Source organism: Pinus tabuliformis, chromosome Q (assembly GCF_031772625.1).
Source record: "Pinus tabuliformis cultivar Carrire ecotype Pingquan chromosome Q, CPIR1, whole genome shotgun sequence".
NCBI classification, from domain to species: domain Eukaryota; kingdom Viridiplantae; phylum Streptophyta; class Pinopsida; order Pinales; family Pinaceae; genus Pinus; species Pinus tabuliformis.
The window spans coordinates 48,681,371-48,699,408 of record NC_142296.1 but is presented as its reverse complement, the minus strand read 5'-3'; the positions used below and the strand labels follow the sequence as shown (position 1 = coordinate 48,699,408).

General features: G+C 37.7%; 1 protein-coding gene across 1 annotated transcript in view; it reads right to left on the bottom strand.

The window, feature by feature from the left end:
* The window catches only part of LOC149218242 (Peptidase C78, ubiquitin fold modifier-specific peptidase 1/ 2), a 207,325-nt gene that overhangs the window by 153,656 nt on the left and 35,631 nt on the right, over positions 1–18,038 (bottom strand). Inside the window, exons 2-3 of the mRNA XM_089383863.1 lie at positions 11,103–11,184; positions 10,753–10,864 (exon numbers count right to left, since the gene is read on the bottom strand). Of these exons, the coding sequence (XP_089239989.1) occupies positions 10,753–10,864; positions 11,103–11,167 (177 nt within the window). The 5' untranslated portion in view covers positions 11,168–11,184. The remainder of the gene's footprint in view (positions 1–10,752; positions 10,865–11,102; positions 11,185–18,038) is intronic.

Below are 18,038 nucleotides of genomic sequence, written 5' to 3'. Positions count from 1 at the left end.
TCAGGAATATATATTTATTAAAAAAAATGAAAAGGTGGAACTATACCATGTGTTGAGGGCTAACAATCACCTGACGGATGCTCAGGCCAATGCTTGGGTGGCACTGGAACAAGGTAGTTTAAATATCAATCAAGAAGTTAAAGCATGTCAAATCCCCTGAATCGTAGCTCCAAGTCGGCACTAGACTGTTGGGGTACGGGTCTTCAGAGTATTAAATCGGCAGTGAAGATGGTTAGTCCCACGATGGTCCCTTGCAATGCTTTGGAAGTTGGGATGGCAGGTAAAGAGTTAAGGCACAGGTGTGGCAGCGTTAGTATGAGGTTCACGTTCGAAGACAAGTGGGGGTTGAGGTCTTGGTTACTCACAGGGAGTTGCAATATAGTTACATCCGTAATGAAGAGTGGTACCATCGCTAATCGACCTTGGTTATTTCTGGCGGTGGAGGAAGTGGAAGGAAACTGCATTGACATGACTCTTAATCGTCTTCCATTTATGAAGGATAAGACCGGGAAGAATGTCGGGGTTCAATAGGCTATTATATATTGCAGTTGGTTGTGGTCGATTAATCAAAGGATAGTGATTATACAAAGCCGGATTGCTGCAAAGCTAGCCTCTGCGAGTAATGGCACTAGTGAAGGTCAGGAGGCACAGGGTCAAGTCATGGCAATGGGGGAGGCATCGAGAGCTTGGTTGATAGCTCGTGTAAGCAAGTCATTAAGGAAATTGTAAAGGAAAGAAATGAAAACATGGCAGTTCTCTACGCACAATTGTCAGGACTGGGCAAAGATATGGATTTGTTGCAGAAGACAATGGAAGGCCTATGCACCAATGTGTTGCGCGTGCAGCAAAAAGTGAAAAACATCGAAATAACAGTGGAAACTGCTACTGTCAAGGTTCTAAAGGAAGTTTTTAGGTTCAGGGAAGCCTCGGCCCCCATTGATGCGACTGTTGTTGAGCGGGTTCTAGATACTAGAGAGGATGATGCCGAAGAATTGGAAACGACAGTGGATGAACCTTCGGGAGAAGAAATCGACCCCTGTAGTGGCTAAAAGATTTCTTTTTTATGTTATTATATGTTATGTCGAAGTATAGGATACTGTGGAGTTCTTTGGAGAGTATATAGCTATAGATATGGACAAAGTCTTTATGTAAATAAAGTTGGTAGCAAGAAGGTCCTATTTCAATGTAAAACGATGAATATTGCAAAGAACATACTACTGAATTTTGTATGGGACCTGGCCCTTTAGAGTTCATATAATGAAAATGCTACCTATTTCTTTTTAAAAATAATAATAATAATAATGATAATATTGATGATTAAGTTGAAATCAAACTATTAGGATTGATTGAAGATTAGAAGGGATTTTGTTGATTTGGGTAGCATCGGATGTACTCTAGCCATGAAAATTGGTGGAGAGGCTAAAGCACATGAGATCTCCAAGACCCAGAAATGGTTTGAGCAGATTCTACCCGGTTAAAGAGATATTAAAATAATTAATATTTTTAATGGAGTTCCTAACTCTAAACTTAGGAAAAATAAAATATTAATGGATATTAATATAAAACTAGGTTAGAATGTTCCAAATGACATGGATCAAGCCAAATCTCTGAAATTCCAGAAGGAGACTTGCTCCCAACCATGATCAATCAAATAAATATCTGTCAAATATTCAATGCTTTCGTTGCCACAAGTTTGGTCATTATAAAAATCAATGTACTGAAAGGAAGGATGATAAGAAAAGAAAGGGCAAACAACATGCTTCTACAACAGCCATTGATGATGAGCATCCTAATCAAAAGAAATTCAAGAATGAAAATAAAGAAGATTTTGATTTCTTTTATGCTCTTGCAGGTACTATTACAAGTAACAGCCATATCTGGTTGGTAGACAGTGGAGCCTCCAGACATATGACAAATAATCGTGATAGTCTAACAAAATTGGAAGAGAAGTCAACAATAAAAGTGGAGCTTGGTGATGATGGAAAATATGAAGTCAAAGGTGTTGGGTCAACATCCTTCTAGTTGGAGACAGGAGGAAATATTTATTTGAATGATGTATTGTATGTTCTAGGTTTGAAAAAGAACTTAGTCTCTACTTCATCTTTGGAAGACAAAGGATATAGAGTTGCATTTGTTGATGGACAGGTTCTTGTTTGGAAGAAGGGCTCTAGCATAGATTTTGTCAAAGTAATTGGTGTTGAAATATGTAACTAGGTTTGGTCTTCATAATGACTTATGTAATCTTGATTTTATGTATTTGATATAAAGAAATAGATATATATATGTATATATATATTATTGTTATTTTGTAGCATGGGTTTCATGCTCAAGGTCATTTTATTTATAGGTCAAGCACCCATTGAGTGCTTCTAGGGATTTGTCATGAAGTCAAGAAGTCAAAGAAGTCATTGTCATATGTAAAGACCCTATTGGGCATGTTGTATCATATAAAAGGAATTTATTTAGAGTCAAATGTCCTCCTCCAAGACCAAGTCGGCCTGCTAGAAGACAAGTCGGCCTCATTAGGGTTGTTCGAGCTTCAAGGAAATCCTATATATAAGTATGTCATCGACCTCATTTGAAGAACACACTCAACCAAGAAAGAAGCAAGTTCAATCACCAAGAAAAGAAGCCTAACAGCCAGTGAGAAAGAGGAAAAACCATAAGAAGGAAAAGCTAAGTGTTAAAGGATTGTTTTTAGGCTACATCTTCTCACACGTGCGAGGAAACTAGGGCATCCTTCTGCTACAGCAAAACTGAATAATGCAATCATCATTAAGGTTTAAGTTTGGGCTAAAAGAAATCAGATTTGAAGGTTGAGTTATCAAAGAAGAAGAAACTCCCTAAGCAAAGGAAGAAGAAGACCAAATCTACCATATTCCACTCAAACATGCAAGCTAGGGTTTCTGCAGTTACGCGGAAAATTGCAATCACAAGTTACAAGTCCAAAATTGAGGTCGAAGGAGTAGTTGCAGCAGTTTTGAAGCAAGTTTGACTCGGGTTGACTTTGTGAGAACCAAGTTCATCAAAGAAGAGGTTGACTTGGTCTTGGAGGGGCATTTAACAAGAGTCTTAGGTCTTGGAATTCATCTTTGAAGATTCTATAAGAAGAGAAGAATTCTTGTGGGTTTTCCTCTCAAGAGGAGAGGTTTTGGCCCTAGCTAGCAGCCTATATTTTGTGTCCTCTTGTCTCATTGATCTTCATAGTTTGGTAGTTGTTTGATGATAAGAACACAATAATAATCAAGTGAAAGAAGAAATTAAATACAAGTACATCAAGTTAAGTAAAAGAACATCACAACCAGTTATCAAAGTAAGAGAAATCACCCTAATCTAGTTGCCCTTGATTTCTCAACCATTGGTCTTCAAGAAGTAGGCTTGTACAAACTCTTTTGGCAATGAGCTCAAGCATTAGTACACAGTGACACCAATTTATGTGAACTATGGCATTGTAGATTTGCTCACATTCATTACAAGGCTTTGTCAATATTAAGGAATGTTGTTGTAGGTCTTCCAAAACTCCAAGTACAACATGAAGGAGTTTGCAAAGGTTGTGCACTTGGCAAGAATGCCAAGGGATACTTTCCAAGCAGTGGCAACAGATCCAAGGAAATCTTGGAACTAATTCATTTAGATGTATGTGGACCAATGACAACTTCCTTGAGTGGTTTCTTGTATTATGTGACATTTATTGATGATTTCTCCCAAAAAACTTGGCTCTATTTCATGAGGACAAAAGATGAAGTCTTTAGCAGGTTTCAAGAATTCAAGGTTGAGGTAGAAAAATTGATAGGAAAGACGATCAAGACTCTTAGATCAGATAATGGAGGAGAATACACTTCCAATGAACTCATTGATTTTTGCAAAGAAATTTGTGATTGTGTAACCCTAAGGACAAGAAATTACCCTAGGTACTACAAATGAAGTTAAGAATCAGTTCACTTATCTTGTATTTATGTAACCCTAAGGGCAAGAAATGAATTACCCTAGGCCACTGCACACACCCACTAAAATTGCACTCCCAAGTGATTCCAATACAAAGGTATGGGATTGGCATTTAAGCAAGAACACCAAGCCTTCTATGTACCCCATTGTTGGTGGTGTTACTGTTAAACTCATATACCATGAACTTAGTAAAAAAGTATCCTTCACTAGAGCAAAAACCACTAATTACACATAGTAAGTTTTCTACCCAATTTTAGCACACTAATGGCTAATTTCATCAAAGTTGGAGGGTGTTGACTTGAGAAACAACTAGGCAGATGGACTTGGATCCACTAGTAGCACCAAGCACTGGCACTACCTAAAGGAACGATGCAGAGGCTAGTAGAGTAAGAAGATGGAGCTACTAATGATAAGGAACCAAATATAGAGGATGATATTGATTATTTGTAGTTATTTGTTCTAAAGTGATGCTTTTTAGAATCTAGAGGCCATTTAGAGCCTTTATGTATTTTGCTTCAAATATATGTCACGCTTAGTGCCAATATGCCATATTCACCTTTAAATTCTATACCCAGGAGCAAAATTTTCATATTTGGTGTCTAATGACTTGGATTTAGATTGATGTGTGCATCTCTCTCTCTCTCTCTCTCTCTCTCTCTCTCTCTCTCTATATATATATATATATATAAGAGTTGCGAACATCACGATAAAATTGTGATTTTTTTGTGATGACGATTTAATCGCCCGATAAAATTGGTGATTATTTTCAATTTGAAAAATTTGCAATTTTTTCGAAAAAATCGCGAGCCGAAGGGGAAAAAATCATTGGGTCGCGCAGCAGACAGAGGGCAGAGGTGAGAACTAAGGAGGAGGAGAACTCATCTACAAGGGTAAGAGAGGAGAAAAGTGAAGGAATTTAGCGTCCCAAGCAAAAAAAAAATCAAGTTTGGACCAAGTTTCTGCAACAAGGCCTGGTTTTCATATATGGGCATCAAATTTGGCCCTATTTTTTTTGTTTTTTTCTTGTTTTTCCTTGGGTTTCTATTACCCATATTTTTTCCATGATTTTTGCTCGGATTTGAGTGTGTTTTTTTTGTCATTTTTGTTGCATTTAGTGGAGAGGGTTTTTTGGGTCAAAAATGCAAAATATTGATTGTTAGTTTTATTTGTTTAATTTCTTCTTGCGCCCAAGTTTTTTTCCATGATTTTTGCTTGGGTTTGAATATTTTTTTTCCATTATTATTGCATTGAGTTATGGGTTTTTTTGTCAAAAACTCAAAATGTTGTATGTAAATTTTAATTTCATTTGTTTAACTTGCAATTCTTCTTGTGCCTGTTGACCGCTACATGTCAACGACCCATAGCAGTACACCCCCATTTTTTCGCAAAAGGGATAGTGCTTGATCAACATGTCCGTGCCGTTCAACTATCATCATCAGCCTGATCATGTCATATTGTAAACCCAGTCTGCATGTGTAAATTGTAAATAATCTCAACAGATCCGTGTCATATATGTAATCGCCTAGGTAAACCTAATTTTCTGGTGATGATCTACATTCCAAAAGCTTTTTTGTCTCACCGATCCATGATTGGCAGAGTTTTCCTTCAGCCTTACCCCAAAGCCGGAATGAATTTTGTCACCAGAATGTTAAGGGAGTCTTAGTGTGCTAGATCGAGTCTATGTAAAAGTGATTTGGGAGTAATCCTAACTATTTGGTTAGGTTATTTTATTACAAATTGCTTGATCTGCTAGATTATATTTGTGTCGCAGAATTAGGTAGTCTATGAGGGTCTATATCAAATGGGTTTTCCCCCTTGAGATGTAAAATGTCTTGAGGGTTAGAAAAATAATTTATCCCCTCATAAGTCCTAGGTCCCAGGTAATTTTAAATTTTCCAAAGGCTAAATTCAAAGGTCCTTTAAAAAATTAAATTTTAAAAGTCCAGGGACCAAGGTTAATTGATTATTTTGCTAAAATTTTATGCCCTTGGTCCCTAGGGTTAAGTCGAAGTCAAAATTTTGAGGAAATTAATTCAAAAATTTAATTTTTGAATTAATTAAAATGCATTTAATTGCTAATTTCGAATTTCCTCAATAATTTAAAATTTCGACAAATGAGATTAAAAGAAATTTTGATCCTCATCAATGGTCGAGATCACTTTGACAAGGATCACTCGAACTAGCTGTTGGAGGATTTGTCTTTAAATAGGAGGTCAGTTTTTAGTTGAGATCATTCGATCTGGGAGTAGTATGCTAAGTGAAAGCTCTCTTGTAATCGTTTTTCATGTGCAATAAAGAAAGACTTTGGGGTTAACAAACAAAAAAAAAATTATAAAAATTATAAAAATTTTAATTTTGTGACTTTGAAATTACAAATAAATTAAACCAAAAGCTTAAACTTTCATTTTTATGTGGCTCATTGCCCATAAAAATTTTAATTAAGTATTCTCTGATTTTCATTTACCACATTAAGTCTTGCTTAGCATATTAAGAAAAAGATTTTCTAAATTTGTGAATTTAAAGCTTTTTTTGTGCTAAAGTAAAAAAATCTAAGAGAGAATTTTTGTGGTATTCGTCATAGTTAAATGTGCTTGAACTCTTATATTTGAAAATTAACTATTGAAGGTGGTGAAATTTTCCTGGATTTGGTTCTCTAAGCATACGTCTTTTAGTTCTGGGATCAAAATCGGTGAATTGTTAATTTTCATGTTTGATTAAGGGATCTATATATCTTGAAATTTAATTGCTAAGACATTGTGCATCTAGTGAAATCAATCGTCATTGCTTGGATCATTTAAGGCTTGTTACATGTTAGATATTCCGCAAATATTTTCAAGCAATTGTTAAAGAGTCTTTTTTATATCTCTGTTTCCTAAGCAGCAGCAGCTAATCAATTACATGGTTTTCATTTTATCTAGCGAGATAATTAAATCCATAAGGCACTGGTATTAATCATTCAAAATCTAATCAAATTTCAATTTTTTGCTAAGCCTTAATCAAGTATTCGATTATTTCATTGTGTCTCCCGAGCTAGTTGATTCCCAACTGGTTCTCTTTTATCCCATGGGGTCTACCCCCCTTAACCTGCTATAGGGAGAGGGCTTAAACGGAGAGATCAAGGATCAGGGTGACGGCCCCCAATCTGAGCGTTGTCGCGGTGCTTAGACACTCTGTGTGACAACAGTGCCCTAGGTTCAAACTTCAAATTTCAATCTTACATTATAACTCAAGATTCAACAAAGTTATAAACATGCCAGCCAAGGAAATTGGACCCTCTGTGGGAATTTGGTGAACCTGATGGAAGGTTTGACAGATCAAATTTGACTTGCAAGTTATGTGGGCATCATATGACAGGGGGGTACACAGATTGAAGTTCTACCTTCACAAATTCTTGGACATGAAGTAGGCCTTAGCACAAATACAAATCCAGAAATCATCCGTAGAGCCCTCAAATCATTGGAAGAAATAGAGACAACCAAATTGTTTAAGGCATCTCTGAAGAGTCAAATGGCAAGGGGTTGAGTGGTAGGATTGGGAGGTGACCGTGAGATTGGTACTGGTTCTTCTTCAACATCAGCATCTACACTCAACTCCATAGTTGTCTCATCATTTTTTGTTCCTAGAACCACACCTAGTGCACAACCATCTATCACGTCAACTCTTAAAAAAAGGGAGAAGGAAGAAGCTGACAAGTTGTTGGGCAAGTGTCTTCTTTGGAGTGATATTCCTTTCAGCATTGCCAGGAACAATCCATTTTTCCAGCCCGTGATTGATGTTATTGCTATTGTTGGCCCAGGGTACAAAGCCCCTTCATATGATGACTTTAGAGGGCGCATTCTTCATAATGAAAAGGTTGACTGCACTAAGAGATTGGAGGAGTTTAGGGGCTCATGGGCACACACAAGATGCATTGTGATGTCAAATGGTTGGACTGATCAAAAGGGTAGAAGCCTTATTAACTTCTTGGTTAATTGTTCCAAGGGGGCAATGTTTATGAACTCTGTTGATGCATCTGCACATATCAAAGAACGGTTATTATGTGATTTGTTGGACGTGTTCATTCAGGAGGTAGGTCACAACATGTTGTCCAAGTCATAACAGACAATGTTGCAAATTATGTTGTTGTTGGCAAGACGCTTATGGAGAAGCATCCTAACTTATTTTGGACACCTTGTGTTGCACACTGCATTGATTTGATGTTTGAGGACATATAAAAAATTCCTTTTGTCAAAGATATTATTGAATCATCAAAAAGAATTACAAAATTTATATATAATCATGTATTTGTGCTTCAATTGATGATCACATTCACCAACAACAAGGAATTGGTGCGCCCTGCCATTACACGGTTTGCCACTAGTTTCATATCTCTTCAATCCCTCCTGAATTCTATGTGGAATGTGAAGAAAATGTTCCTTTCAGAGGAGTGGCGTGCTTTTTCATATAGCTGCACACCATAGGGATAGGCCATATGCAAGCTAGTTTCAAACCAGGAAAGCTTCTAGGCGGAGTGCAAGAGGTGCGCACTGAACCTTTGGTAAAATTTCTTCGATTAGTTGATGGAGACAAGCCCGCAATGGACTATTTGTATGAGGTTGTGGATAGGGCCAAAGAATCCATTCGCAACTACTATGATAATAAGGGGGATGAGGGGTTTGAAAAACAACTCATATGGGAAGTGATTGAAGAGCGATGGAACAATACACTCCATCATCCCATTCATGCTGCAAGAATTTACCTGAACCCCACATTTTCTTACTCTTGTGGTTTTTTATTTGATGTTGAGGTCATGGATGGATTCTTTACTTCTGTTCAGAAGATGGTGCCATCTCCAGCAGGACGTGCAAAAATCTTCAAAGAAATGGAGATACACAGGATGGCAGGTGGCATATTTAGCTTTGACACAGTTATTGTGGATATGAAGACATAAATCCAAGTAAGCTTTAGTTTGTTTCAAATTTCATTGTCTCTTCACACTTTGCTTCAACTTTCAAATTTCAAGTTTTTCTTATGTTTATCTTATTTGTTGTAGATGCATGGTGGAGAAGCTATTTCAAATTTCATTGTCTCTTCATAGTTTGCTTCAACTTTCAAATTTCAATTTTTTTCTTATGTTTATCTTATTTGTTGTAGATGCATGGTGGAGAAGTTATGGTGGCAAAGTACCCAATCTCTAAAGGCTTTCCATTCAAGTGCTCAGCCAAACATGTATCTCCTTCAGATGCGAACGCAACTCGAGTGTATTTGAAAAAATACACAACAAGAAACGCAACAAGTTAAAAATATTCCAATTATTTTTTGAATTCATTAAATAATAATTTTATATAATTATTAATTTATTATTTATAGTTTATTAATTTATGACCCTTGTACAGGTTGGAGTCTCAGCGACTTAATGACATGGTCTACGTCTACTACAATCTTCGATTCTGGGTGAGGCAACTTGAGAGGACACCTGATGTGGAGGCCATCTCATTGGGTGGGATTGACACCACTGCTACATGGAGGGTTGAGGCCGAGAGACCTATCATGGAGTCGGCCCCTGATTGGTTAGAGCAGGAGGTATTGGAGGGGGTGGAGGAGTAGGAGCAACAAGAGAAGGTGACACCACCTACCCCTGTCACCAGTAGAGGACGTGGTCTACCTCCTATAGCTCCTAGGTCTTCGGCTTCTAGAGCACAGAAAAGTCCACTGTCGGCCCCAACGCCTTCTTCATCTAAATGGAAAGTTGTTACATTTTCTCACAACAGGGGTAGAGGAAATCAATAGTATTAGTTATTTGGTTCATTTCATTGTATATGATGTTATGACTCGTGATATGAGATACATTATTATATTTTTGGTTGATATTTGAGGCTGAGTTGGGACTCGGGACTTAAAATTCAGGACATAGTTCATTGTTATGTGTGATGTAGCTCTAGACATGATATTACACATCTTATATACTAGTTCTTTTTTCATTTTTTTGTGTCAATGCATTTATTTTATGTGGGGGATGCTTTAGATATTAAAAATTTTGAAAAAAAAAATGCTTTTTTTGTATTTGCCGATTTTTTCCAATTTCGGACCCTCGCCAATTTAATCCTGATCGCAATGTTTGCAACATTGATATATATATATATATATATATAGCAAGAACAGGGGAGGATTACCACAATTGCAAGGGTTGGGGAGCAGGGCAAATGGGAGTCGATGACACTGAAACTAAGCAAGTTCAACAATTTTTTTATGAACTTCTTAAGTAACGAGGCAAGTAACAGCCAACAACCATAAGAGATATGATGGATATCTAACACTAGCTAAGATGATGTTTAATATTGATACCACCAAATACAATGATTGCCTGCTGAATCTATGAGAGGTGGATGATGATGAAAAGAGAATAAAGATGGAATGGAGAGACAACAACTATAAAGAGGCCTGCAAAAAGCAAGGGAAAGAATAGACAGACTGGCTGTAGTGAGACATGAAGGAACCAGTTGAGTTAGAGAATAGGAAATTCAAACAAAGCATCCACTTGTTGACGTCAATGCCAAAATTATCAAAATGAACTGCATCCTGTACATGACACATCAATAATGTGCTGAAGAATTGAAGGAAGGTGGAATGGAAGGAATTTGAGCTTAAATGAGGAAACTGAAATGCTAGGACCATTAAACTTAAAGTGGGAGAAAGATTAACAAGGTAGCAACATGTGTGATTGGAACGTTCAAAAAGCCAGAAGACATGGATGAAAACTCTTCTAAGACTGACAAAACCAGATTTTGTATTCGATGTATTGATCCCTATAGAAAATCTATTATATACCACATCAGAGTTTGGTGTGGCCAAAGAGTTTGCTTCGGTAGGAGATGCCAACTGCAGAGCAAGTTCACTATCCCTTGAAAATTCCTCCTCATCAAGGTGATTATTCACATGCCTGCACCGGCATTCATTATTAGTTCCTTCCTCTAAAAATATGCACTTTCATAATGAATCAATGAAGATAAGATAGTGTGGAAATGCATGTTCAAATGAATGCAGGAGAGAAATACAAAATAAAAATTTGTATAACTCTAGTCAAAAATTATAACTAGTGCTTGACAGTTTCTCAACTAAATGTTCAGAAGGAAAATAGTCAGGTAACAGAACAGATAACATTGTAAAAAGGAGAATACCATTCAATTTCTGAAAATGGTAGTTGGATGTGACAGAAAGGGCAACCCGCAGACTTTGTTGCCATAGATTTAACGTTTTTACCTGCAGAACAAACCAATACTTCAGGGGATAAATTCATAGAGCCTTTAAATGTGGAAAAAAATGGGAAACATAAAATATTCTTCCTGCCTAAAAATCACAAACATACTCCTGAACCAATAGAAAGAAACTAAACACATATCATGCCCTTAAAACTTAAAAGGAAAATAAATGCCCTTTTGCACTCCCAATAATTGTTTCTAAACCAAATATGTGTATAGTAATATCCAGTGCGATGTACATGGTCAACATCTACTAACTACTTGTAGTCAAGTCGGGATACCCGACTGCCGTATAAATAACAGATTCATTTGTCATCAAGAGGAAGGTTAAAAGTTAAAACACAAAGAAAGTCAAGGAGGTTTCAAAAGACTTTCAAAACCTTGGCATGCAGGAAGACTTTCAAAACCATTGCTCTACAAAAGTGTTGACTTTTGTAGCATCGGGAGGTACTCCTGCATGCCAAGGAGCCTTCCAAATGAGCAAAAAGAAATTATAAAATTAAAATAAAATAAAAAAAAAAAAATCAAATTTTATATTGTTTTACGTAGGCTCCAAGAAGCCTAAGTCGGCCCCACCATTGGAGGTGACCCTTCGTCAAAAAGGGGCACCCATTTGACCACTACAAATACACAAAGATGACATCCAATTCGATCATTCAACCCAATCAACATAAAAGATCTTATCTGAAGCAGTCACACATGTGGACAAAGAGAGAGAAGACCAAAGTTGACTGAGTTGACCAAAGTTTGATTTCTGTGAAGTTTGACCATTGACCAAATTAAATGCAGCTCGGATTTTACCTCAGTAGGTTGACCTCAGGCTAAGTTGACCTCAGGACCTTGACTGCAGGTCCAAACCTTTCTGTTGACCAAAATTCTGTCTGTAGACCAACATTGACCAGTATTGACCAGCATTGACTCTGTTTTGAAGCAGTAACAGTTTGGTATAATCTTGAACAGGTTTGACTGGCAGTTGGGATTGAGAATTGGCACAGATTTCTAGACAATATCTATTGTAAATTTTTGCTGAAAGTTGAATTCTCCTTAGAAGAAAAGTTTGCTGGGTTTTTCCCAAGGTTGGGTTTTCCCACGGTAAATTTGTCGTCTCTTTGTTTCTTGGCTGTCTCTTTATGATCCTACTGTTATAATTGAATTATTGTTGAGATTTTCTATTTATAATTGCTTAATGATACATGTGACATAAGTTAACTTGATCAAACAATCATTGGAAAGTAATTATCAGATTAGATGATCAGTTTCTCTTACAGAAAATCAACAATAAGCAAAACTTGTACAGTAAAGTTCAAGCATTTGACTTGACTTTTTCTGAAAGACAATGAAACAAAATGTGGTTAAAAATATTTTCTTCAATACTCATCCAGAAGATAGTGGTAGTCATAGTTGTAGATAACTATTGAATGCCACATTAAAGTTTGCTAGGTTTTTCCCAAGGTTGGGTTTTCCCCCGGTAAATTTGTTATCTCTTAGTTGCTTGGCTGTCTCTTTATGATCCTACTGTTATAATTGAATTATTGTTGAGATTTTCTATGTATAATTGTTTAATGATACATGTGACATAAGTTAACTTGATCAAACAATCATTGGAAAGTAATTATCAGATTAGATGATCAGTTTCTCTTACAGAAAATCAACAATAAGTAAAACTTGTACCATTACCAAGGCAAAGGGTTAGTAAAGTTCAAGCATTTGACTTGACTTTTTCTGAAAGACAATGAAACAAAATGTGGTTAAAAATATTTTCTTCAATACTCATCCATAAGATAGTGGTAGTCATAGTTGTAGATAACTATTGAATGCCACATTAAAGGTAAAACATCCAAAGTTAAGCCCCAAGGGTTAGCTCAACTGGTCGAGTCCCCGTTGTTAAGTGCCTCGCCAATCGGGAAGTCACAGGGTCAATTCTCCTCGATGCCCTTGGGGTTAGGCCTTGCTAGTCTAGCCGACGGGCTTTAAAAGATTCCCTTCGGAGTTGATTTGCCCAGATTTTCCCGTGGATGTAATGGCCACCTAGTGTCCGTGAACCACAGCGTTCTTTATAAAAAAAAAATCAAGGTTAATGATGCTTCCAAGCTAATTAAAAACATGCAAAATCAGATCAACCATCGACTTAATACCAGCAATATCAGAATACAGGGATGTACATTACCTGCTGCCAAGATATTCTGAGGAAAGTATCAAAACTCAAAGTTTGCCTCATTGTAATTTATGATACCTACTATAAGGCTAGAAAAGGATTCTACAATGGAGAGAAAGCATTTAAGAATTTATAGGAATGTAAGAATGCTAATTTCCAAGACATTGAGAATATAATTCTGGCTTTTGTTACATGGCCCTTGTTACTACATATATCTGCATTTCAAGTGGTAAAGCATTAAAGCATGAGTGCAACCTATTACCGGTCAAACTAGTAGGGGACCTAAGGGGGATCTCTAAAGGGCAAACGCTAGACCAAGGGCAACAAATGGAGACTTAGCCACTATCACCTCAGCTAAGGCTCCCTTCTATTTACGGACTTTCACTAATGGGAGGAGACTCCCTATATTATGGAGTCACCGATGAAAGATAAGTCAATTAAAGGATGTGGAGTGACCCAAATATTCCTTTCCCAGAAGAGTTAGAAATATAGAACTTGCTTGCTTTCTAATCAAGGTACAATGTCTTCTCGGGAAAGGAAGGGAGGATTTGAGGGTTAGGTTTATGGGATACGACTTGTGAAGGAATTTCCCAATCCGTAAAATCCTTATTGAAATTGGTATCCCAGATGGTTCTTGAAGAATTGTCTTTTCAAAGCAACGGGACCACACAGAACCAAGTGGACCTAGTCTAGGGTAGGGGAGAAGAGTATGGCAAACAATGATGTCCCTAACGTGGACAAGGTATGGAAATGGATCAAAGAAAGAATATCCACTTAAAGGTTTGAATCAATCCAATAAGGTACTAGCCTTTAGGGATGCTAGGGAAAAGTTTGATCCCGAATCTAGGGCTTGGTTTTTCTCACAACTCCACCGTCGGAATGGCCTCAAATTTGGAGGAGGTCTTGAGGAAACACCAGCATAGGAGACCCTAAGAGATCAAACTTTTTGGATGGGGAGTTTGCCAAAAAAATGATGCCCTGGGTGACCCAACTTAGCTAGACCTGGGAAAAGGTGAAAAGATATCATTTTAGGTGACCACTTCTTGGTAGATCAATGCCTTAGTCTTGGGAGAATGGAGTCTATGTTGAATATGAGTGAGGATCTTTGATTCCTAGTCAAGGGAGCCTCAAGACCACTTCGCTAGCCTTCTAGGTCAAAGAAAAGCAATCTTGCAGCTTTTTACTTCAATGTGCAAAGGAGATGGCTTATCAAGGTCAATTCGTTGATGTTACCCCTAGGAGACTTCATTCACATTACACGGCCCATACAGTGAAAGATGCTATAATAGAGACAAAATTCCACAATTTAAAGCAGTAAATGCATGCAGCAATTAGCCCTAAAAATAGCGAAAATCCCAATCAAATGTATATGACAAAGTAAAACAAGAATAACATTAAAAGCATGTACTTACATGTAACAGAATATATCCAACCATCCACAATTGACAAAAGAGAAGCTCCAAGACAAGATAGACCAATATCCACAAATCAAAATTCATCCATAAAGCTCCAATTCATCCTCTAGAAAAAATGTGAAATTCTCAAGAGAGATAAAAAATCCAATCCAAAGTGATGATGAGATAATGAACTCATCTCACTTGTATTTATATATTAATGAGGAGTTTGAATTAGCCTCCTTGGCCTACATGAGCCCCAAAAATAAAATAATGTTCTAATAATCCAACTTTTGGTGACAAGCCCACCAAACTAACTCATAAATGAAAGAATAAGCCTCTCAAGAGGTCAGATAATAATCTATGCATGTTGTAAGGCCCTCTAACAAGCCTAATGAGGTCCATGGGTGCCATAATGAAGAGTAGGACCCTCAAAAGCAGTGGACAAGGGGTTGGACACTTGTAATAACCTGTGGTGCTCCAAATGACATGTAGGGGCACACGAGTATCCTCATGGGTCTCCAAACAAATTGAAGACGCCCATAGATTGCCTGCAAGGGCTAGGATGATGGTGTAGGTGATGTCACATCATCGTGCAAGTCCTGGATCGTCTGCCAAGTCTATGGTGCAAATGTAGGGCCAGCTAGGCATGATGGATCAGGTGCATCTTCCTCGTCCAATAAGTGAACCACGAGCAATCTCTAAATGGTTGTATGTAATACCCTAAATTACATAAAATATGGCAAATCTTTGTAATTTACTGAGACAATTATTGTTACTAGAATATAAAACCTATCTTAATAAATATGCCAGAATTTATAATTTTGCCCTAAATTTATCATTAACCAGAATATAGATCCCAGACTGTGCGAATTTTAACCAAATAGGAATCAAAATTAAAAATTTAAATTTGCAGAAGAATACATGGAATTTATTTTTGCTGTTGAATTCAATCCAGTTGTCGACGCTCCAAATTTGCTCTTGTTACCAAAAGGCCAACACCTCCCTGCCAAACTGTGCAAAATCTCGGTACCCAGCTACAAAATACTTCAAATTTGAAGTAATTTGGCCCCCTTGCCCAAAAGCTTCAAGGACAATTAAGGTTGTTCTAACTGTAGTTTGTTCTTCACTATAATTTCTTCCTTCCTGCACTACGTTCTCCAAGCCAACATCCTAGCCCCTTCTTTGTCGCACCCCCTTCCCTTTTAATGTTGAGAGCCACCATTTATTCAGCCTCCAGCATCGTGGCTGTGAGGTGGGGATTCTTGCCCCCTATCCCTTTGCGTGGCTACTCATAGTGATTTAAGGTGGATAGTCACGTTTCAATTTGACACTCACCATTTTATTAATTTACGTAGTCCCTTCTATTGAGTTTAGTTAATATTATTTTAGTTTTGTTTTAATGTTTGATCTTTAATTTAAAATTATTTCTTTTATAACAAAATAATTCTCATTTAACTTTTAACTCTAATAAGTGTTTATATATATAATTTCTTTTATTTAATTAAATTCTTTTGTATTAGTATATTTGGAATAATGTATTAGTTATTTTATGGTGGTGGTATAACAAGTTTTCCGTAAGTATATATATTTATTTGATTCTGGCATGTTTAGGTATTTACCTCGTATGTCAATAATTCATTCATTGGACTTTTATAAATGGTTTGCATATATACTAATGCAGCATATGTGATACATGCATATGTAGCTATCATATGCATGTCTCGTATGCATGCTAAATTGTAGGTGGGTCATTACACTGTGGGGATCCATAGAGTGTTATATGTTGTTGCGAAGGCCCATGGCTCTCAACACACACCCTACACGTGCCAATGTAGCCCTCTGGAGGATTACAGCCCCGTATAGGGAGACCAAACCCAAGATGGAGACCATCTGCAATCCTGCATAAGATCCAATGCATCCCCTAGCCTTCCAATACAACAAGTCATTAGAGAAATCAAGTAAATGAGCTTACCAATCATGGACCACAAGTGGGGACTTCATAATGGCCCGCCCTTCCATAATGGCCTTCGGGATATGCCAATGTCTCCTAAACTCCAAATGGAGTTAACCAAAAATCCTATTAGGTGGTTTCTACTTCTAAAGAGGATAATATATTCAAGGTACATCCTTCAAAAGGTTATGGCATGTGACAGATAGGTGAATGAAGTAGGTACATCCTGGTCACATGCTGGGGTATAAGGGTAGCTAATAAGAGGGAAGCCCATACTTGGGTTTATAATGTATAGGAGGGAGCAATCGTGGTATACGGGGTGCCCCGGCCTTGAATTTTCCACCTTTCTTTATATTCCTTTTACATTTTTATGATTTTCTTTGATTAACTGCTCGGGGCTCAAGGGGTAAGAGCGTGATGTATAAGATATAGCAGTGAATACCCCCTTTAAAGGTAGAGTGGTTCATTGCCCACCAGGGGTTGGGACAATCATGTGTTCCTATATGATGAAGGAGGTTCATAGAACCTGTAGGAACCAGGGTGATGGCCATGAGGATGGGGTAGAGCTCAGGTATTGGCTTTCACCCACGTGCTAAATGTGTTTGTCCCTACCATCTTTTACATTTTGTGGTACATTTTCTTGTTGAATGTGGCCAAATATGCTTTTATCTTTCTTTTTAGCTACATCAACCTCCAGGCTTCATTCCAGGCCATGACCCAAGGTGTGGGCAAGGGGAAGGGGCAAGCTAACCATATGTGGACCGATTGGAGGAATGTGGACCCAGGTGGGAGAAATGATGAATGAGGTAATAATGAGAGGAAAGAGGGTAATATAAGCAGATAAGGGAGCGGGACCACGCAACCGAAATGAAGGATTTCCATGAATTACCATCCCTAAAGCCAAATGGTTAGTAAAAGAGATCCCACGGGACTAAGATGCAAGGTTAATATCCAAAAGGGGGCAAGGGGACAAGGGCACAGACCTAGGCCATTCTTCCGTTGAATCCCCTCATTAATCTATTCCCAGAAGTGTCCATGATAAGCAAACTACAAAACTCAATTACCAAATGACAAGGCATACCTTTAGGTTCGGGAGGCCCACCTTCAAACATCTATCATGGCAGATGGGCGAGGCACCACATGGCTGGCTCAGGTGGCGAAGAAATGGCGCAATGAGCTAGCTGGTGGCTACAAGGGGCTGTTGGCTACCAGCTAAGGAACATCTTGGATAAAAAAAACTTCTCCTGGGGATATCACCCACAAAATGGTGGGTAACATCTGGCTCCAACTGGGACATGATCTCTCAAAGAAGTGGGCGGAGCTACTCGAACGGGAGGTCACAAGAACACCAA